Below are 21,838 nucleotides of genomic sequence, written 5' to 3'. Positions count from 1 at the left end.
TTACATTTGTGATAGAATTCAAAGAATCAATTACTTCAAACTAAAAGGAGCATCCTATTTCTTACAGGGACGTAACTAGGAATTTTCCATCTTTGGAGGCCTGGGGGGCTTGATCTCTTTGGGGATCCCTGCATTTTGCATAATATTAATTTTTAATGTAAAAAAACACCCAATTGTGGGCCCCTCAAGTAGGGGCCTGGGGGATTTTCAAATTGTCCCCCTCCCCCCCCCCCCACCATAGCTACACCACTGACTATTTGTTTTTTTTTTCTTAATCATCAAGAGGGTTATGAATTTTTTATTTTTTTTAAGAACTACTTGAATTAAAGTGTCTATTCCCTTTCCAGTTAGAAGTGTCTAATCCCCCATTCCAGAGTTAAAAGTGTGTAATCCTCCCCAGGAGTTCAAGTGTCTAATCCCCCAACATCCACATCCAATTTCTGAATGTGTTCTTGTTTATGGCAGCATTGTCTTTGTCCCAACTAAAAACTGTTCAATAAAAGCTGCGCCCCATTGAAGTGAACATGAAAACTTGTGGCAGTGAAATGCTCAGCTCATTGGGCTAGTAAGTGAAAAGAATCAATGTAACATTCAAGTCCTATCCTGAGATTATTCTATCAACACCTTATTATTCAAGCTTCCTTAGGAAGAAGAAATGTAATGAACCATTAGGATATGAGCTCGTCTTTTCATTCCATTATCCCCCCCCCCCCCCCCCCCCAAGTGCAAGTACTAGTAATACTTCATTCATCTACAAAGTAAACTACAACTTATGAACATTTTTGTGTGTCTAAAACAGTATAACAACTGAGCTCTACTGGAAACAATTATCTACTCTATATCCCAAAAGTATGTCTATAACAAAACATACCCATTTTCTTATGATTTAAAAAGATTTGGGTTACAAATGGGGTTTTCTAAAATGTTGGATCAGTAAATGAAACTTAAAAGATACATATTAGGTGTGTTGGGAAGAAGGGGCGGGGTAACCAGAGGCTTACAATGTTACACAATCATACAAAACACTACTTCTACCTCCCCACTAACTGAAAGCCTATCCAAATGGTCACTGATGGTCAAAAGTAAATAGAAACAAATTCCCCTGAAGAGGAAATATAAAATAACATTTTCTTCACTTGTGGTCAAGACCATGGCCATCTAGTCAAGTGCCATCTAGTCAACTAAGTGCTAATAGTTCAACATGGCAAAGAATGGAGTGGACAAAAGTTCACAATATATACAGCATTGAAAAGATTTGAAAAACTGTCAGTCTATGAATAAATAACATCAATGACAATGAAAACAGCTTTTGAGTATCATCCATAACAAAGATAAAACAGCTTTTGAGCAAAAATCAGCAATGACAAAGCTTACCGATCTCTGTGGCCAGCCCAGTTCCAATGACGATACCTCTGCATTTTCCTGTGGCAATGTTAGTTCCCTACGAAAAACAGAAAACATCTTATTATTGTATGGTCAAATGTGCATTTGATTCAAACCTCATTAAAAACTTAGGTTCTTTATATTAACTAAAGAAATTAAACAAAGATAACTATATACAAAAATATAGCAGTACAATCACAACCTGTTCACAATTGATGTATTAGTAGATAAAAGATAAAGAAACCCCCTCAGTTTTAACTGGCTTTATGTTAGAAATGTAAGCTTACATTCAACAGAGAGACAATTTCAAAGAATAGGATAAGATTCAAAACTAAAAGAATAAGATTTTAAAACTCAAAAAGATTAATCTGTAATTAATCAGACAACAGTCAAACACTTAAAGCCAAGTCAATTGAAAGAATACTCACAGAGAAAAGGATGTTCTTTTTGTCTTGGTTGACAGCACGGGTGTCGGGGATGGGGTCAGTATGCTTCAGGACACTGACACTCTCACCAGTAAGAATGGCCTGGTCAACCCTTAGGGTCGTGGAATGGATTTTAAGAATACGAATATCTGCAGGAACTTTGTCACCAACTAAAAAAAAAAAAAATGCGATGGTCAGAATAATTACAATGAAAGTAAGCACAAATAAAATATAAATGTACATGTCTGTGTTAATAAAACATAACATATTTTTATCTTTCTATCTTCAAGTTTAGATTGAATTAAAAAAGGGGTTTCTCTGTAAATTAATGTATTATAACTATAATCATAATTTAGAAACATAAGGGGGAATTGGTTAAAAAAAAGTTTCATTTTTAAAGTACTGTAAGAAACAAAAAGTGCTTGATCAAAGCTTAAGTCGGCATGAGATGAGAGATCAATTTAGTTAGGAGTGGTGGGTAGGAACTCTGAGAAATGTCCTAACTCAATGATCAGATCGTGAGTCTCAGTTCTAAGAGCAGACCAGAAGAAATGAGAATTGAAATCAATATTTCTCTTTCTCTTCAAACTCCCACCTCCTTCCCTAAAGATGATACTATTTGTTGACAGGGAAGTGGACTGGGACTAGCATTGGGCAAGTTACACAAATCCATCACCAACATTGCAAGTCTAACAAACAAAAGTGTGTTGGGTCCCATGTTGATGACCATACAATGAACTGGTGGTAAATCTAAAGTATCATGTTGTCAAAACAAATGTACAAAGTAGATCAAGTGTTAATGGCATGAACACCATTGGCTAAATTGGATGGGTGAGTACATTCAGTGAAAGGTAAGGGCCTTACCTGAGACTTCAACAATGTCTCCTGGAACTAACTTGCTGGCACGGATCTTCTGTACACTTTTAACACTGCTACGAACAACCTTAGCAATCTCAGGTTCATACTCTTTTAATGCTTCAATAGCACTCTCAGCATTGCGTTCCTGTTACAGATGGAGACAATACTTTTAGCATTTAACTTGTCTTTTAAATGAGCTATATGACATGATACAAAACCAACTCCCCGGGAGGTTGACCTCTTTAGGGCCACCTCCATTTTGAAATTAGTCATCATGACATAAGATAATGGCGTAATATTTAATGTAAAAACACATTTCAGACACTCATAGGGGTGGGGGGATGTTGTTGTTACATCAAAAGTCACCAGATAGTGGACAAAAAGTCTTGAAAGTGATAAAATACAAATTTGATTTACTCATTAAGGAGCATCTGAAAAGATTGTTTCTCTTCTTTCTATAAAAGGACAAATTTTTAAATGTCTTCCTAAATGCTCAGGTAAAAAAAACCACAACAACCCAATCCCATTTTTGTGTCCCACTATGCATGATAAAGAAGCAATGTGAAGACTTACCTGCCAGACTCCTACTACTGCATTTAATATTAAAATAGTTAAAATGACAAAAGGTTCCACAAAAGCTGTTACTTGTTCATCACTTTCTTCAAACCAAGCTAATACCTGCAGATAGAAGAACATGGCAATTAGTCTGGGGCTAGTGAAAAACATGAGCATTTCATTTTGGTACAAATGTAGAACAGTAGAGATAAGCTTTGACATGGAACTGATTGGATGGAATGCATCTAAAAATGAGTTACAATAATTAAGGACAATAATTAAGGGAATTTCTTTTTTAAATATTTTTTTTCCTTAGAAATTATGTGCCAATTTACAATGCAAAATAAATAGAAAAAAAAAAGAATTTGTTAGTAACTGTGATTTAGTTTGTGCACTTTAGTGATTTGAAAAAACGTATTTACTTAGTCTCATTTGAAACAATCACATTTAAGACTGATTTTGTCTTCTTATAAATAATGTGAAAAGAATATCAAACTGTTATACAATATTGATAATACTTTTCTTAAAAATGAGCCAAAATTTCAAATGATTTTTAAACATTTTTATGATAAAAGGTATTATGTTCCATCAGCTACCAATGATTAGGACCAGGAACAAAAAACTGCAACCATGTGGTGTAGCTACATTATAAATCTACTTCAAAAACACAACAGTTATCACCCACTCAAATGAACACAAAATTTACTCAGCTAACTTCAAGTACTAGGCCAGTGCCCTAAAAATTTGTTATATGTAAGTTAAGGAATAAAATCATTTTAAAAGACATAGTGAGAGTGTGAGGTGCGGGGAGGAGAAGTTCCACTTATTAAACTATTGTTTACATAAAAAGATTCCAGAATAAGTTGTTTTTCATCAAGGCATTTATATGTTCAATGGCAGGACTGTCTCACCACAGTTGTCTTTCTTACTGTACACAGACATAAAGCCCTATGTTTACAAGAGCAGTACACTGCTCTTCTACATAAACAACAAAACTATAACCACAAGTGATGACACCACCACCACCCATTCTGACAGCCTTTTCCCCCCAGTACATGACTACACTTTAGAACGAGTCCAGGGATATCAACATATCAGCGTGTGCCACATCACTAGTGTGACTTGACAGCCAATCAAAAATGGCTTTAAGTCAATGCTCCCAGTGGTAGAAATGGGTCAGAGAGAAAAATAACTAGGTAAGTGTAGATATTAAGGAGTAGGCCAGGTTGAGAGAGAGAGACGTGGGTGGGAGGGGGAGGGATAGTATATTTTTAGATCAATGCACTGGTAGCCTGGTTCTTATCTTTCATCGGAACTAGGTTAGCATGTGCTACTTACAGACGTAATGTGTATAAAGACAATTTATTAAATGTGTCCATCCTGTCTTTCAATGTAAACCTGACTGAAATATTACACGCCTCTAGCTCAGCAATCTATAGATGAGACCACGTGGGGAAGACATCAGAATGGAAAGACATTGAAGCAGCCAATCAAGAGTACATAAAATAATAGAATAGGTAACGTTTTTGTATTGTGTTTAAGGTGCTTCTAAACGGGAAAGTTGAGGTAGAGGCTACACGTGACTTCTATGCAAGGCACCCATGGGCCCGGGTTCAAGAATATCTCGGTGGGCCCTCCACAAAAAGACACATTTAGTGTGTGACAAAATTGAGTACTCTGAATGTATTGGTACATTGATCAAAAGACATTACAATGTCAGTGCAAGGATCGTACATTTTTTTTGGTAATTAATAATGTCAATAGGTTTGATTCAATTATGACTCTACAAGTCTTAAAAGTCTTAACAGAATCAAGCAACATTTTTACATCGGTTTTCACAAAAGTACACTTTGGTGTCATTCCAAGTGCTCATGTGTGCCCAACTGGTCATGAGTCATGGCTCAAGTGCAATGAACCCCTTCGCGCCATGGTTGTTATACCACAGACTGTGGGCCCCTAATGGTCGTGGGCCCGGGTTCATTGAACCCATTCGCGCCATGGATGCTACGCCACTGCTTCTATGGCCACCTTGTTGACTACGTTGTGTTCAAACTATTCAGCATCACGAGCGAGAAAATGTTGCATTGTAAATACCTCCCAACAAAACAGATCGGCCTCTTGTAGCCCCTCACCACGATGACTATGCTACTATTGAAATCTAAACCAAAATAAAAAAAAAAAAGTATGGCGTTTATTCGAAGAGAGCGGTCCAAGACAAAAGCCAGGATTAAAGACTGGTCGACCAATCAGCCTAGGTAGGCGCCATAAGTGAAAAGAACAAAGAAACCAAAACTAGGTTGTAACTCTACAAGATGAAGATCCAACTGTGGCTGTAGCAGCAAGTATACAAGCATTGAGGAGAATGTCACGTCGTGTCCACACAAACTCACACTCAAAAGGTTGTTTAACAACTTTCACAAAGTGATGATAATGTGAAGAGATCAATTTGAACAAATGCTGTCTAGAAGGTTTAGTCTGGATTGTATTGGGAGTCCATAAGGTGAAGAGAATCAACTTGAACCAATGCTGTCTAGACAGTTTAGTCTGGATTGTATTGTGAAGAGAATCAACTTGAACCAAAGGCTGTCTAGAAAGTTTAGTCTGGATTGTATTGTGAAGAGAATCAACTTGAACCAATGCTGTCTAGAAAGTTTAGTCTGGATTGTATTGTGAAGAGAATCAACTTGAACCAATGCTGTCTAGAAAGTTTAGTCTGGATTGTATTGTGAAGAGAATCAACTTGAACCAATGCTGCCTAGAAGGTTTTGTCTGGATTGTATTGTGAAGAGAATCAACTTTAACCAATGCTGTCTAGAAAGTTTAGTCTGGATTGTATTGTGAAGAGAATCAACTTGAACCAATGCTGTCTAGAAAGTTTAGTCTGGATTGTATTGTGAAGAGAATCAACTTGAACCAATGCTGTCTAGAAAGTTTAGTCTAGATTGTATTGTGAAGAGAATCAACTTGAACCAATGCTGCCTAGAAGGTTTTGTCTGGATTGTATTGTGAAGAGAATCAACTTGAACCAATGTTGTCTAGAAAGTTTAGTCTGGATTGTATTGTGAAGACAATCAACTTGAACCAATGCTGTCTAGAAAGTTTAGTCTGGATTGTATTGTGAAGAGAATCAACTTGAACCAATGCTGTCTAGAAAGTTTAGTCTGGATTGTATTGGGAATCCATAACGTGTGGGGACTATTTATTTGTGAAGTGTACGATTAGTTCAGACTTCTGATCTGTTGAAGAATATGACTAAATTAGAAAACCTAGTCTAGAATGTCCCTGAGATGAGTTTGTTGAACGAAAAGTCGGCTGGTGATTGTGCTGGACACATGATCCCCTCGTTAGCTGTTGGACGGGTGAATGTGACGACATGTCTGGTAGAGACACGCAATCTCTCATGTCTACGTTACTCACACACGGTCAGACTAAATGGGATGACTGGTCTTTGTTTGGAGTCAACAGAAACTAAATCAAAGGAAGAAATATTTCAGAAAAAAAAAAAAAAACAGTTCTAATCTCTGGACACAAAAGGTCATCGTCATTATCGACCACGCTGATCGCCGCTAACGCAATGACATCAACAAATATTTGGTTTAAATGCCACATAATGAAAGGTTCGTCTCCAAACACGACACAGTATATCATTTATCGCAGTGGAACCATCATGGACATCGATTTTAATCGATAACAATTTTAAATGTTTGTTTTTTCTGCTACCACTCGTGGTGTAGACTTGTGGCATAATCACTGAGGTCTTTGGTGGCATCCGCCACAAACGGGGCCCGATTCTTTTTTTTTTTTTTTTTTTAAATCTTTGTCCCCGAACAAGAGGTCAACACCCACTCGGGAATATCAAAGAAAAGAACGTCTTCAAATCTTTGGTTTAGGTCGTCAACAATTAAACAGAAAAATTAAAAAGTACGTAATTGACACAATAAACAGTAGTGAGGGAAGAGTTGATGATTATTAAAATTATCCCATTGGATGAACTGGCGTTTAGCGAAGAAGTTATATATTTTTTTCCCATCTTTCTGCGGACCCCCTTCGGTAGTCTCATGGACCACTGGGTGTTCCACGGACCACAGTTTGAAACACTGAAATACGGGACTGGTCACAAATAGGGGAGTTTAGAAAAAAAAAACTACAAGAATTGTATCCACTCTTAACTGTCTTTGTAATTAAAATGTATCATTATTATTGCTATTTCATGCAGACACATTTCTGGTATGATTGATTCTCTTTAACTGGAAATATCCTGAAGTTTTCACATAACCTACAGTCAATGTTAAGGTACAACTATCAAACTATAACAATGAGTAATTAATGTGAACAATTCCAGCAGTGTGTATCCGTGAGCTAGGTAAATGTACTGCTAACCCTGAAACTGGTAGTGGCTGGACGAACAAAGGAACAAAGCACGCTGGTCACTAACGTGCCTGGCATTGACCGCTTGAGAGGAATTATTTCAATGTCGGAAACATATTCGCATACATTACAACTTGACTTTAATGTCTTTGTTCTATCCCTCATCAAGATAATCTTTCGTTTGGTCTGCTTTCATTAGAAAGCCCTATGTACAAGGGTTAAGAAATTAAAAAAAAAAAAAAAAAAAAATAGACTGCATGTATTATGTTACATGTTCGTCATACAGAAATGTCAAGACAAGCGCCTTGCACGTTCTATTGCATGCTCGAGTAATGAAACTATTACATTACACAAGAGACCGCATCTTTTAGGTTCATAACAGCCTACCTAAGATTCACTCAACGAGACTGCCTCCAATATTAGGTTAGTGTCATGTCAAGGAGTTGTCTGTGTGCCGGCGGGACTGATATTCAACACAAACTCAGACCCATCAAAATGTTTTTGTTACCTCATTATTTATGATGCATTTGAACTAACAGAAACTGAAGACGGTGTCGGTTGATGTTGAGAACCTCCACACATTTGATGTGTCAATACTAGCTCAGCTCTCGAGATCAAAAGCAAATTCGCTAAGTTTTAATACTACCTGTTAACCAAGTTCAATAGTAAGGTCGCTTTGTTGTCGAAACTATTTTTAAGTTGCATACATTTATAACTTTGCCGACACTTTGAAAATCAAGTGTGAAGGGTGAGAGGAATAAAGTTTGAAGTGGTCGATCAAAGACTTGCCTATTTGTGACTGGAACTAACTGTACAAGTAAACATGTATTCACATGTCCAGAGAAAATACAAACGCAGCCTCAAAGTGCATGTTCTCATTATATTAGACCTAAAATAAAGTAACTAGTCTTGAAAAGAAAAAATGTCCCCTACTGTCACGGTATGACGTATTACCCTCAATAGCACAACTAATTCTGTACACGGTGCAGGTATTAGACCCCCCTCCCACAGGCTTTAGTACTCCACGAGCGAGACAACAGGAGACGGTAAAGTCCACGTGTGCTAGATCCAAGTATTAAGTAGGTGACGTCATTCTAGCAAACGTGAATCGTTATTTAGGTTTTAGAATAGACTCACAACATGAATTAGGTTTGATTACTACACGCATAAATCTACCCCACCAACAACTGCACGACTACATCCGGGTTTTTTGTTTAATGGACAGACGATGAGACAGCTAAGTGGCTAAAGAATCCGACAAATCATTTTAACCCTACCAAAGACCTATTAAATCTGTCAACTTTAGTTTGGCTCAAAAGGGTAGTGACTTTATATTGAATAGTATGAACAATGAGATGAAACAGGTTGACTTTTAGCATTACAAAGCTATGGTGCAATGGTCAGTTCGGGGTGTTTCAGTGGATATGTACAATCGCCAAGTCTTGGGGCGTTGCCAAAAGAACTCGTTCTATTTCCAAGTCGGCCTGCCTCATTTCAGCTGCAAACTTCTTTCAAACACGCATTCCAAACTGAAAGTTGTTCTTCACTATTTGAAACAAATTCAACTGTGTTGTCCGACTGTTTCACTCCTACAGTCCTTTTCACCAAGTAGTTAACTCTGCACACTGCAAACTTGACTTCCAGATGCGTGGACCATTACACTCAAACATGGAGGTAGACTAGCAGCTGAAGGAGACGGAGCGGGGGTTCGTAGGAGAGAAACAACTAAACCCTATGGCAGCCACGTGATCTCCTTATCTCTAGTCTTCAAAGAAGTAATGAACATTCATTTGTCGGCTGTTTTCCTCCAAGTGAACATAAAACTGAGAGTTCAATCAAAAGCATTAAGCCGAGTAGATAAAACAGCAGTGAAATAAAAGGATAAATTACATCTTGAACAATCGTACAGACAATGTGAAACTCTCAGTCTTACGAGAGACTGAAAAAAAGAACAGGTGGAGGGGGGCGGGCAGGGATAGGGTCATGTTTTTTTTTACGCCATTCCTTTATCAAGACAGAAACTAATGTCTACGTCATAGTTGGGCCCAGTATCTATTGTACAAGCTGAGACATGTACGTTTAGCTAGGTACGAGATAAGCACCGCGCTCCAGGTATTTTCCCACAGGTTCACCTCCTCAGCCTCACTGTAAACAAAATGCCCCACCAGGCACAAGTATAAACGTTACACATAATCAAATTACTCAAAGCCCGTGTGCTCTTCCCCCCCCCCCCAACACATGCCTCCCTTACATAGCACCGAGAGATGCTGGCAGAACGTATCCACGTAGCATTATTGATCGAGTTCCTTCAAACCTCAAGAAGTGTTAGGCTAGGACGTGCTTCCCAAAGTTCAGACAGTCTTACACACACACACAAAACAGAACTTGACTTAAGCATTGATCTTACAAAACATATTTCATTCCAATTATTATCTGGGGACCAATTTCTCGGCATCTCAAATCTATATGAAAACAACGAGGCACATCTTGAGCTCAAGCTATAGATTGTCACCTCTTATCTGTGACAGACGTGAGCTGACATAGACATTTATCTTAGATATTACAAACGTTATTTCAAAAAAGAAGCTAATATCGTCCTACGCATTTCATGTATCAATCTAGTCGTGCGTGTTAATCAATGACTTAAACTCTTTTAAGCCATTGGTTTTTATGGCTGATTTAGGCAACCCATTCCATTTTAATGGAACTAGGGAAGAAGGAGCACTTGCACGAGTTTGCTCTAGCGTATGAAATAAGAAATATGCCCCTATCATTGTGTCTTTCTGAGTATTTCATAAAGTTTTGTACTTTCTATTTTTGTAACTTTTTTTTTATCAAATTGAAATATTAGTGTGTTATAAATCTCACAGCTCTATTCTGTATTTGTTACCATGAATAAAATTGTTTTTGTTACTCTTAATAACTGGATTTTTCTGGGTGGAAGGACATGCTTCATTTTGATTCCCATTTCTGTCAGTCGAATAATAACAGAACATATAAGCAGGTCAACGCCGAGCCCTATTAGGTTCCAATGTGACTGTAACATAATGAGAACACAACTGTCACTTCAAAGGTCTCCGCATGTAAACTTTATCGCGACATTAACGTGTGCTATAATTTACATAAAGCAGTCCCATTGACCCGCCCCTCCCAGCACAAAGACGTGTTTCTCAAAGGTTAATTACTGCTTCAAGGGTTGTGTTGCTTCCTGGTCAGCCCCAAGAGATGACCTTCCGGTAACACATTGGTCACAAGAAGAGGGGGCAAAGATCATCGTGTTTACTTGGCAGGTAAAAAAAATATCCCCCCCCCCAAGGCTCTCCAACTATTTCACCGGACTTAGGGTCAGTACCGTGTAGTGGTGATAAGTGTCCAACTAAATCAAAGTGTATCTGGTCCACCGGCTAAGAAGTAGGCCATGTGAACACAAGATGAACAACAACGAGCCAATGTACTCTCCGACTTTTGTTTTCATAAACATTTAGCTCAAACTTGATATCGCACGCAGTAGTTCATTGCGGTTTAAAATTACGAGTTAGAGTCACACAAACAATAACCAAGCTCTATACTTAGAGAACAAAAAAAAAATAAGCTAAAAGTACGACAAGAACAGCTAAATAACAAAACGTACAGCTTTATGAACTAGACATATACGTATCAAGTATAGAATTGGAACATCAATAATCGTTACCTCGTATAGCCAAGACAAATAGCATGCAATCTTTCTTAACTAATTTGTGTATAGGAATAGTACTAACTAGTCTAACCTAGCTTAGGATACGACCGAAGGCACCTTGCATTTAAAAGATAAAAGTAATGGACCACTATTCACATTAGTAATATTTCTGCTTGCACTGATCACAAACAGACCCCAAATAGGTAAAAATAGTAATAGTTGAGCACAGCAATAAATTGCTAACTGAATATTGGTAACAGTGGTAGATGCCTAACCTATGACCAGCTACTGACGAGGTTATCTATGTGAGGTGACTAGACTAAACAACACGTAGAGAGCAGCAGCCATCGAAACTGTTAGATGAATACAAGGAGATACACCTGAAACCAACTGAGGCCTTGGACAAAGTTTTGGTTTAGGGATAATACGAGTATATTGTACATCGCGCAAACTCAATACTAGACAGCTCAGCTCAGCAGCATTTAAACTGCACAAACATCTAAGTCTTAACCCCCCCCCCCTTTTTACAAAGGTTTCTCTATTTCAGTGAAACAGCTGAGCAAGATTTAATGAGGAAAAAATAGTGCACACACGCCTAGTGTAGCAGCCCCACCCACTCTCTTTCATAAAGCTGCCAGGTAAAACTGAAACTTTTTGGATGTCAAGTTTTTCTCAGACTCAGAGAGAGAGAGAGAGAGAGAGAAAGTCACACTGTATGGGGTATATCAGTAATTAGAGCAACAAACAACTGAAGCAACAACAATTAACTTCTTTTTTTTTAAAGTGTAACTAATGTGGGGAGTGAAAGAAAAAAAAAAACGCTACATGATCTAGATGTACATGTTCTTAAAAAAATGAAATAACCAAACTATCCTCACACCAATTCGGCACACACATGGATTTCATAATCTGTGGAATTTTCTCAACAGTCTCCCATTTAAAAGTAATGAAGTTAAAATTATCACACAGACACTGTACAAATAGAGCATGCTGATGTTTTACTGTTGAAGTATGTCTAGAAGATCATCCAGTACGGTTAACCTTGATTTCAAATTTCTAAACAACTTTTTTTTTATATATATTCTAGATCTAGATGAAATGCAAGAAATCAAATACAAAGGTACAGAAATGACTTGTAAAGACTTAACTATTTCACCAGGCACATTGTTTGTTTCAAAACTTTGGAAAATAAAATGCTTCAAAATGACCATCTCCTTATAAGTAGACAGTTCTCTCAGGTAGCCATGTGCGCCAGAAAGCGGAGCAGGTGATACTCAAACAAATCCTGTAAATGTCGTGGTATTAAAGAGAAGACAATCTGCAGGCCAGCTGTACCCAATCATCCGATGAGCTGGCTAGCATCAAAGTTCAATAACTCACTAACTAATGTGTTTGTAATGCTACTTTTAATTAACCAATATAAATCGATTTGAGAACTGGCATAGACTTCTAAAACAATCATTTTATATTTGTTAGCAATCTATCTTTTTATTTACCTTATTAATACCACACATCCCCATGGAGGTAGAACAGATTAGTTAGAAAATATCAATTTTTTTTTAATGATTCAGGCCATACATTCTATTCTCTAACCAGTGTGTGTATATATATGCTCTAATGATACACTGAAAGAAAGATTACTTGTAGGAATTTGTCCAAGCATATGGGATAAGAAATGTACCATTATTGCTCTATTGAGTAATCTATGTTCTTGTTTTTTTTTTAATTTCTGATTTAGTTTTTTTTCTAAATATTATTGCTATCTTTTGTGTGTGTGTCTTCTGCCCTCATGTTTCACTAAATTTTGGTGCAGACCCAATATGTAAACCAGTATACAACATCCACAGCATAACCATTAGCAAAAATGTGATATTCAGACATTGCTATCAAATCAATCTATCCACTCAAATGACTATAATATCAATACAAAGTAGCAGTTACTTAATTTTTCATAACCAGATTATAGTTGAAAATATGCAAATATTACACTAGGTTATAAAGCAGTGAAAAGCTTGGCTAACAGAAAAGGAAAGGATAAAAATAGACAAGATGAATAAAACCACCATTGTGACCATGTTTCAAATAATATGCATTCTTTCTTTTAATAGAAATAAAGAACAGCCCTGGTCAACTTTGGCTATATTATAATCACACCATCTTTTGATTGTGTTTTTCATCATTAACATTATTATGTCTGAAGAAAATTCCAACTGATAGAGAAATATAGTATAACAATGTGCTAAAGAGATCTGTTAGGGCTTTTTTTTGTTAACAACACAGGTTGTAAGCAAAATGGCAAAATGTCAACTTAACAATAGTGTGTACATTGAGGGAAAAGGTTAAGTTTTGTGTTTTAATAAAGAATGTAAGTGAACAATGACTGTCCTTAAGTTATAGTTTGGTACACTGTATGTACACCCCCAAGTATCATATAAATGTACTTCAGTCAAGGGCAAATTTAATGAGTGACACAAGTCACCAGTGACTCATTTATAGTTGACACTACTACTATACAAGTCAATTTACTTAAACTAGTCCTATCAATCTGTCTATAATAGAGACATACTCTGTACACGTTATTAAATATCATTTGCACCTTTCATATCCTCCCAATCTTAGATCTAAACAAACTTCTATCGATTCTTAAAGCATTCAAGCCTATATTGTACAAAACAAAAATCTCAGACAAACAGCAAGTGAGTACTTTTATTTTGGGGTCAGCTAGTGAATGCAGACATGCTTGTAGGAAGAGAAAGGCAAGAAAGAGTGTCAAGGTGAACTACTTACAAAAGAAATAATAGCAGCAAGTAGTAAAATTTTAACTAGAAGATCATCAAACTGTTCCAATATAAGCTCCCATAAAGGTTTGCCTGGAGACATAAGGAAATCATTGCAGTCAATAAACTGATATTTAGTACACAATTAGATATGGAAAAACATTATTACCAACAATAATATTTTTTTTTTTAACCAAAAACAAAGTTGTATGAATGTGTCTAAATCAGTGTACAAGGAACATGTACTATCATGTTGATTCCCAAGGGCAGTACTTCAAAAAGCTGTGTTAGATTGTTTTAACCATATTAAACAACCAGCCCTAAAATACCTAGGATACAAGGCAATATAAAGCAAAACTAAAAGAAGGTCTAATACGCTGGAGTTTTAAAAAATGTTTAGTTACTGGTTCAATCTATTTTAAAATATATGATAATGGGGAATCTGTATGCTTCGTTCCATTCTATTCCCTATGTTTTTGCATTAAAAATTAAACTAACAAACATCTAAATCATATATTTCTTTTCATAATCACATTTGATACAGAATATTCTGTTGGTTCAAGAATTTTCTTCTGTCTGAAGAATGAAATGATCATGCTAATAACATTTCATACTGTAGACCTCTCAAAATTCATTCTCTTGGTCTGTTGATTTATATTCTCTAAATCTGTCACTTTATAAGTTGTTAGTATTGAATTTCTAAATATCGAAAATAACTATATAGATCATATTTTCTTTTCCTACCTAGCTATTTTTTATTTATAAAATAAAAATGTTGTTAGGTAAGCCATAGTGGATGAAAACATTTAAATCTGTACTCTTAAATAAAATGCATTAGTGTAAAATTTTAAAAAATAAAAGGTTTTATCAACAATCTCAAAAGCACTGCCCCAGGGAATGAATATTTTCTATTTCTATTTCAAAATAATTACAATAATAATAATTTAAAAAAAAAAAATACCTTCTTCTGCTGGGAGCTCTGTAAATAAAAAAAAAAGATAAATTGTATTAATATGTTTAAAAACAAAATTGTAAATAACATAATTCATTTCATTTATAAGATCTAAATTACACATTCACAAGTTTCACCAAAATATAAAAACTTAGTGACAATGTCCGTTGTAACATTCATTCCTGTCAACATTTACTAATTAAATGTAAAAAAAAATTAAAAAAATTAAAGTACACATATCTAAATTAATTATTTTATTCTAAGGCAAGTGAAAAAAAAGAAGAAAAAAAAAACAAAGTAAACATATTTAAATGCAATTCAAAAAAAGAATCATGGTTCTGAGTGACACTTTCAATTAGATACAAAGGATTTAAGTTTTGATATAAACATGTTGTAATATCTAAAGATAAAAATTTAAAAACAAAACAGAAAAAAGACACATTTAAATCACCAAATGTTTCTAATAATCTTTTGAAGATATATTGGGTGTACATTTTTTGGCTGTTTTTTCTTTTTTACATAGCACTTTTAATTAATTATAAAAGGTGTACATGCCTATTCCCCCCCCCCCCTTTTTCCTCCCAGAACACAGTTTATTAGGACAGCAAAAAAAAAAAAAAAAAAAAAAAAAACTATTACATATCCTATGATTTATGTGTGATGTAGAACTGCGTAATCACAATTAGGACCAATGTGAACAAAATATGTATATATATATATATTTTATTAATACAAAAGGCATTTTTACTTATTTTAGTTGATATTGATGGATATTCCAAATTAAAAAAAAAAATAAGAATGGGATTTTTAAAAAATAAATCTGTGAAATAAAAAAAGACATATTCCACTTACGATTTTGTGTGTAGCAACAAAATGTATTATAATGATTCCATCAAAAATTTTAAGTATGAAATTAATTCAGAAACATTTTTTTTATTACATCCTTTTGTAGGTTCATTTTATGCTTATTTCTTAACTTTCAAAATTGATAAAATTATAACAAACTATTTTTTTTTAATTCTGAAGTTAAATTGTTCATTATTCTATAATTTTGTTAAGGAGAAACATTATTATGATATAAGATACTAACTGAAACTTGAAAAAAAAAATATTTATAATATTATTTACTAAAAAAATGTGTATAATTTATAATATAATCAACTGAACCAACAAATTTGCATAACTGCAAAAGTACATAGAGCAGCCTTTTTCAAACTTAGGGTACGATGTCCTGACAGGGGAGGGGGGAGGGCATGTGGTCGGTCAATTTATTTAATTATCCAAGGGACAAAATAAACTTTTTTAAAATTATTCCTTGTAATTCCATGTTAGAATATTAACCAACTAAAATGGCATTATTACCATTATTTCAGAAATTGAAATTTATTATAGATAGATCTTAACTAGTCGACATAGTTACATCTTCTAAGTAGGAGGTTTTAAAATGTATATTATCCTCCCAAAACTATATGAAAAACCTTCCACTATGTGCCTAAAATTCCATTGCATAATAGTATTGGCCTGTGTGGCTCGTTTTTAGATTTGATTTGAAATATTGGTTCATCCCACCCCTTTTCTTACTATGAGAAAAGAATACATTGTGAACACCAGGAAAAAAAAATCTCTAACTCAGAAGACAGGAAGCTCTTGACACTGAGGCTCTGTCCCAGTCCCAGCTGGGAGAGCTTTCAGTGTTCACCCAGACACCCTGGCAGGATGGAGAGGGAACCTGCTGCATCTCTAATACTATACCCAGAAAGAACGTTTTTAATATACAAATACTTAAAAATTATCTATGAAACACTTTATCAGAAAACAAAAAGATTAATTAGAATAGCTTTAATGAACAATAATAAGGTAAATTTGGATTCCAAAAATATTATAAATAAATATGTTTAAAGTAAAACTGAAAGATTGTGTTATAATTTTATGTCTTTAAATTTATTTTTTTCTTCATTTCATTCTTGAAATCCTCCTTTTGTGGGAGCATACAGCACTGCCCCAGCTGTCGGGGAGAAGGATTGCACTGGTAAAAGTTTGAGAAACACTGACAAAGAGCCTATCACTGATGCTAAAATGACAAATTTGGTTTCTTCCATTTAAGGTATTGGATTTGACATGTGATTGTGTTATTTAGAAAAATATAAAACCCATTACTACTAAAGGTTACCCTGATAAACATGAATAATGAACCATTGAACTGTTACATTCTAATTGTGAAACCCCCCCCCCCTTTACACGTCAAAATTTTGTTTAGAATCAGGCCAATACGACAAACTAGTTATTGCAATGCCCATAATAAAATGATTTCTAAAACAAAAAAAAAAGCTGTTCATAGTTGACATTTTCTGACACCAGAAAAAAACATTAAAGGATTCCTAATCAAGGTTTAAGTATGTTTACAAAAATAAATGGGCTATCAATGTAAAATGAAAAAAGAAAAATAAAGCAAGGTTGAGATGTTTTTTGTTTGAAATATTAATACAACTTTGCAACAAAATTTAACTTGGCAATTGTTATTTTTCAAAGCTATACTTTCTGGTTTTGACCTAATATGAGATGTTAATTATGTTTTCTTATAAAATAAATAAAGGCATCAGTGGAAAGTATAGAAAACAAGTTGCTACTCCCAGTGAAGAGACACAGACAGCTTTCAGCAACCAGAAAAGCAAAACTGAAAAAAAAAAAGGCTAGAAGGTTGGAAGACCCTAACCCATGAACTGGCATTATGCAAGATGCAAAAAGAGTATTCAAGCTGGTCTGATACCACAATTGAAACCAAATTTCAATTTATGCATTTTAAAATGACAGACAAAACATCAGCTGTACAGAAATATTCTAGTTATTCAAGTGGCTTAATATCAAATTTAGTTAATGATTTAAAATGCCAAATAAAAGAAAATAGCAATGGAGGAAATAATTTTTACATTAGCCAGCATATCTTCTTTCAGTTTTTAACTAATTTCAGATACTTTCAAAATATTCAGTTGAGAAAATGGAAGCTTGAACATAGGAATATTTCACCTATTTACTAAATGTGTCCTTTGAAGACAATAAAGCAGACAACAAAATGTCTCATGAATCAATTTTGTTTTATGACATCGAAGTAGAAAATACAATTTAAGTACCATAATTGTACCACAGGCTATAGAGTAAAGAGTAAAGTACAAAATATATTGGCTGCTAAAAAGTACCCCATAGTCATTGAAGCTTTTTTTCTTAAAACATGTATTACATTGTTTCTTTTTTCTATTATGAATTAGCAAAGTTCACAATATATCATGTATAAGTTTATTAGTCAAGAAATTTATGAAGCATGTAAACTGTCATCTTGTTTGGAAAATGAATACACTCTGTCTTACCTTCACCTAGAATCTAAGTTCTTAAAGATTTTATTGAGTGTACATTATTACCATTAAATGTAACATATATGTCATGTTGAGTTGTTTAATTGGGGGGTGGTTTGCTTCAAATATGATTTAATACTGTATATCTTTTTTTCTTGAAACCATTGTTTTTTTGAGTCAACATTCTTCACCAATTAACGTTTGTGTAACATAAGTGAATATGTTGATAGTGACTAGTACTTATAGGCAAAGATTAGAGATTAGTTTGGTATAGTATCTGTGTGCCAATTTTAAATTAACAAAAATAATACTTTTTTGTTGCAAAATCATGATATCTAATGACAATTTGTACGATATGAATAACAATGACATTAATTTAATCTTCATCTTTTATGTTACAGGCTTTCTTAAAAAATGACCAAAACTATGTCTATATGTGTATCCATGTGTTCAACTAGTTACATGAGAACTTAAAGGGAAACTCCAATGGTTAGGACAATTTTTGATGTAATGTGTGTTTTGATTTACAGAAAATGAATATATTATTCTTTTTAATTTTTTTCAATAATAACTTAGTAATTGATGTTTTTCTGCACATCCAAAACGGTCAGATTTTCACCGCGCTTCTGTGATATCACACAAACATACTAATTCAATCTATTGACTTGGCAAATAACAGTAAACCATACAGTAAAGTTTACATTCTCGTAAAAGAAATAGATCTTAGTCTATGCGGTTAGTTCTAGAATTTGTGAGCAAAGAAAAAAGACGTTAAGAGTAGATCGACAAGCTTAACTAACCATGGCAGTGTGTATTTTCTTGCATGACCACTACGAACATTATTGTTTGGTTGTCTTGTCATGCCTGATTACATGTAGCCAAGGCTAGTCTTACAATGACCAGTTTGTCAGAGTTAGTCAGACACACTATTTACTTTTTGGGACAGGGAGGCGTGTAGATGAAAATTTTTTTTTGTTTCCTCGAGTTGGTTATCCATAGTCATAGGCTTTTAGATAATATATCTAAAAGCATAATATATATGGAAATATAACTGTCCCAAAGATATGGGCTAGGCCGCCACTAAGCCTAAAAGCTACTGTAAGCAGGAAGCGATACCATTGGTTAGATCTAGATTACTTTCAGTATTGTTTAGGGCAGTGACCTATGCCTAACCTAAAAACAAAATATCAAAGAACACAATTTTTTTTTTGAGATGTCAAGAATTCACTGTCTTATTTATTAAATATAAATGTTTCTAAGCATTTAAATAAAAAATGGTAAAATGTTTACTACTACAACTTTTTACTCAGAATTTTAAAATGTCAAAAACTCAAATTTGAAAAACCATCAGTTTCCCTTTTTAAAAACAAAGCAGCCTGTTCTATGCCCCAAGTAGCACTAAGAAAAAAGTGCACTTAATAATTAATTTATATAATATGAAATTGTTAATTCGTACTAGCATTTGAAATATGTGCCTTTAAGTTGGGTATTTTATTATATAATCTAGAATCTAATCTAGGTCTAGGTTATGATGTATTTTGTAAGTTATGTTTCAGTTTTATGTATTATTCAAAAGTTATTGCTACATAGTAACATACATTACTTTTACTTTTTACTTTTAGTCTATTTACCTGGTACGTAGACTAGAATGACTAGATGATTGATCTATTCTAGATTAACTAGATATCATAGAATCTAGACTATATCAAGTATAGAATAGTATAGACTATAGTAACTGTATAGTTACAGTATAATAGTGAGTATAATTTATAATATTTTTAAATTTAATAATAGACTCTTGATCTAGACTAGATTAATTATCATTAATAAAGACTAAAAAAAATAGTAAAAAGACCAAATGGCAAATCTCTACATAGACGTCTAGATCTGGACTCGATCTTGAAACCTAGATCTAGATCTGTCTAATTTAATTTAGAATAGATAAATTAATCTAGATATTTTAAGTGAGTCCTGGTCAGTCTAGATTCTAAATCTACATTCAAGCATTCTTTATCTTATAATGTCTTATTTTATAACTAGAATAGTATAGACTATAGTAACTGTATAGTTACAGTATAATAGTGAGTATAATTTATAATATTTTTAAATTTAATAATAGACTCTTGATCTAGACTAGATTAATTATCATTAATAAAGACTAAAAAAAATAGTAAAAAGACCAAATGGCAAATCTCTACATAGACGTCTAGATCTGGACTCGATCTTGAAACCTAGATCTAGATCTGTCTAATTTAATTTAGAATAGATAAATTAATCTAGATATTTTAAGTGAGTCCTGGTCAGTCTAGATTCTAAATCTACATTCAAGCATTCTTTATCTTATAATGTCTTATTTTATAACTTTATCGTTTACAATTGTCTTTACACCGGGGAACAGCCATCGACATCATCATGCGCAACGACTCAAGAGATTTAAAAAAAGAATGTTCGGGAAGCTTGTATTTTTCTATCGTTTATATTTTAGTGTAGGTTAATAGATCTAGATCTAATAATTACCGTTTGGTCCATATTTTTCTGTATTTTTCCTAACTTGTTCATCTGTTAATCCTGTGTTTTCATCGACTCCAAAGTATGCACACACTTCTTCTGTCGTTTTAGTGAAGGAGATATCCATTGTGAAATGGCGATGGTGTACACGTTAATATTTCGTGTCACCGAAGTTTCTATGAAAAAAACAAATTAATCCCCGTATTTGTAATCCCTGATTTAGTAAACTTATTAACACTAAAATATCCGAAAAAAAGGAATTAGAAATTCCACGTTACTCCTAAAAATCCTCTTCCTCCAGCAATGGCAATGATGAGATCCTCACGCCTAACAGGTGAGGTAAAAAAAGACCAAAAAAAGGGGAGTCAGCTTTGTCGAAACATACCAATTCTTATGTGTGGAATGGTCTAAGTATATGAAAAGACATTGGAAAAATTCAACGCTTTGATGAGAATAAAGCGCAAATGAAGCCTGCAAGTTTCAGCTGCTGACTTAAAAAATAATTTTTACGACTTTCCTATATAAATGTTTCCTCGGCATGGCAAACTTGGTACAATCCGTGATCCCTTCGCCATTACTCGTGAACCCGATGTGGTCTAACGTGATTGGCTGATTTGCAAGGACTCTTGTTAGGTAACATTCGCGTATCGCGAAAGCTAATGACGTCAAATCCACTAGAATCTAATGTGTGGGGTTTTCAGTTCTTTCTTCGACCTTATGCCAGAGAACAGAAATCCAACATAAAAAAGGTAGATCTACAATGTGTAGATCAGTTTTAAACTTAGATTTTACCTGTGCAAAAAAAAAAAATAATAATAATAAAATAAACAACAACTGCGTGAAATTGGGTAGCTCAAATAAAATAAACTAATTTAATTTTGATAATATTAATGAATGTTTTCTTAGATTGACAGGCGTTTTCCAAATATGGGCGCACGACCCATCAGAGTTTGGGGAAGGGGGGGGGGGTCTTTGAAAAATAAAATTAG

General features: G+C 34.3%; 1 protein-coding gene across 5 annotated transcripts in view; it reads right to left on the bottom strand.

The window, feature by feature from the left end:
* The window catches only part of LOC106071841 (sarcoplasmic/endoplasmic reticulum calcium ATPase 1-like), a 52,810-nt gene extending 31,415 nt beyond the window's left edge, over positions 1-21,395 (bottom strand). For 4 of the 5 annotated variants that reach the window (XM_056005856.1, XM_056005857.1, XM_056005855.1 and 1 more), the window contains exons 1-7: positions 20,859-21,393; positions 15,004-15,021; positions 14,053-14,135; positions 3,240-3,344; positions 2,673-2,811; positions 1,812-1,978; positions 1,375-1,441 (exon numbers count right to left, since the gene is read on the bottom strand). In XM_056005856.1, coding sequence (XP_055861831.1) covers positions 1,375-1,441; positions 1,812-1,978; positions 2,673-2,811; positions 3,240-3,344; positions 14,053-14,135; positions 15,004-15,021; positions 20,859-20,976 — 697 coding nt within the window. In that variant the 5' untranslated portion in view covers positions 20,977-21,393. Of the gene's footprint in view, positions 1-1,374; positions 1,442-1,811; positions 1,979-2,672; positions 2,812-3,239; positions 3,345-14,052; positions 14,136-15,003; positions 15,022-20,858 lie in introns of all 5 variants that reach the window. The other variant, XM_056005853.1, reaches the window with a different exon arrangement.
* Positions 21,396-21,838: the final 443 nt, after the last annotated feature.

This window comes from Biomphalaria glabrata, chromosome 12 (assembly GCF_947242115.1).
Source record: "Biomphalaria glabrata chromosome 12, xgBioGlab47.1, whole genome shotgun sequence".
Taxonomy (NCBI): Eukaryota; Metazoa; Mollusca; class Gastropoda; family Planorbidae; genus Biomphalaria; species Biomphalaria glabrata.
Note: the sequence above shows the minus strand (reverse complement) of the source record. Positions and strands in the feature narration are given on the sequence as shown.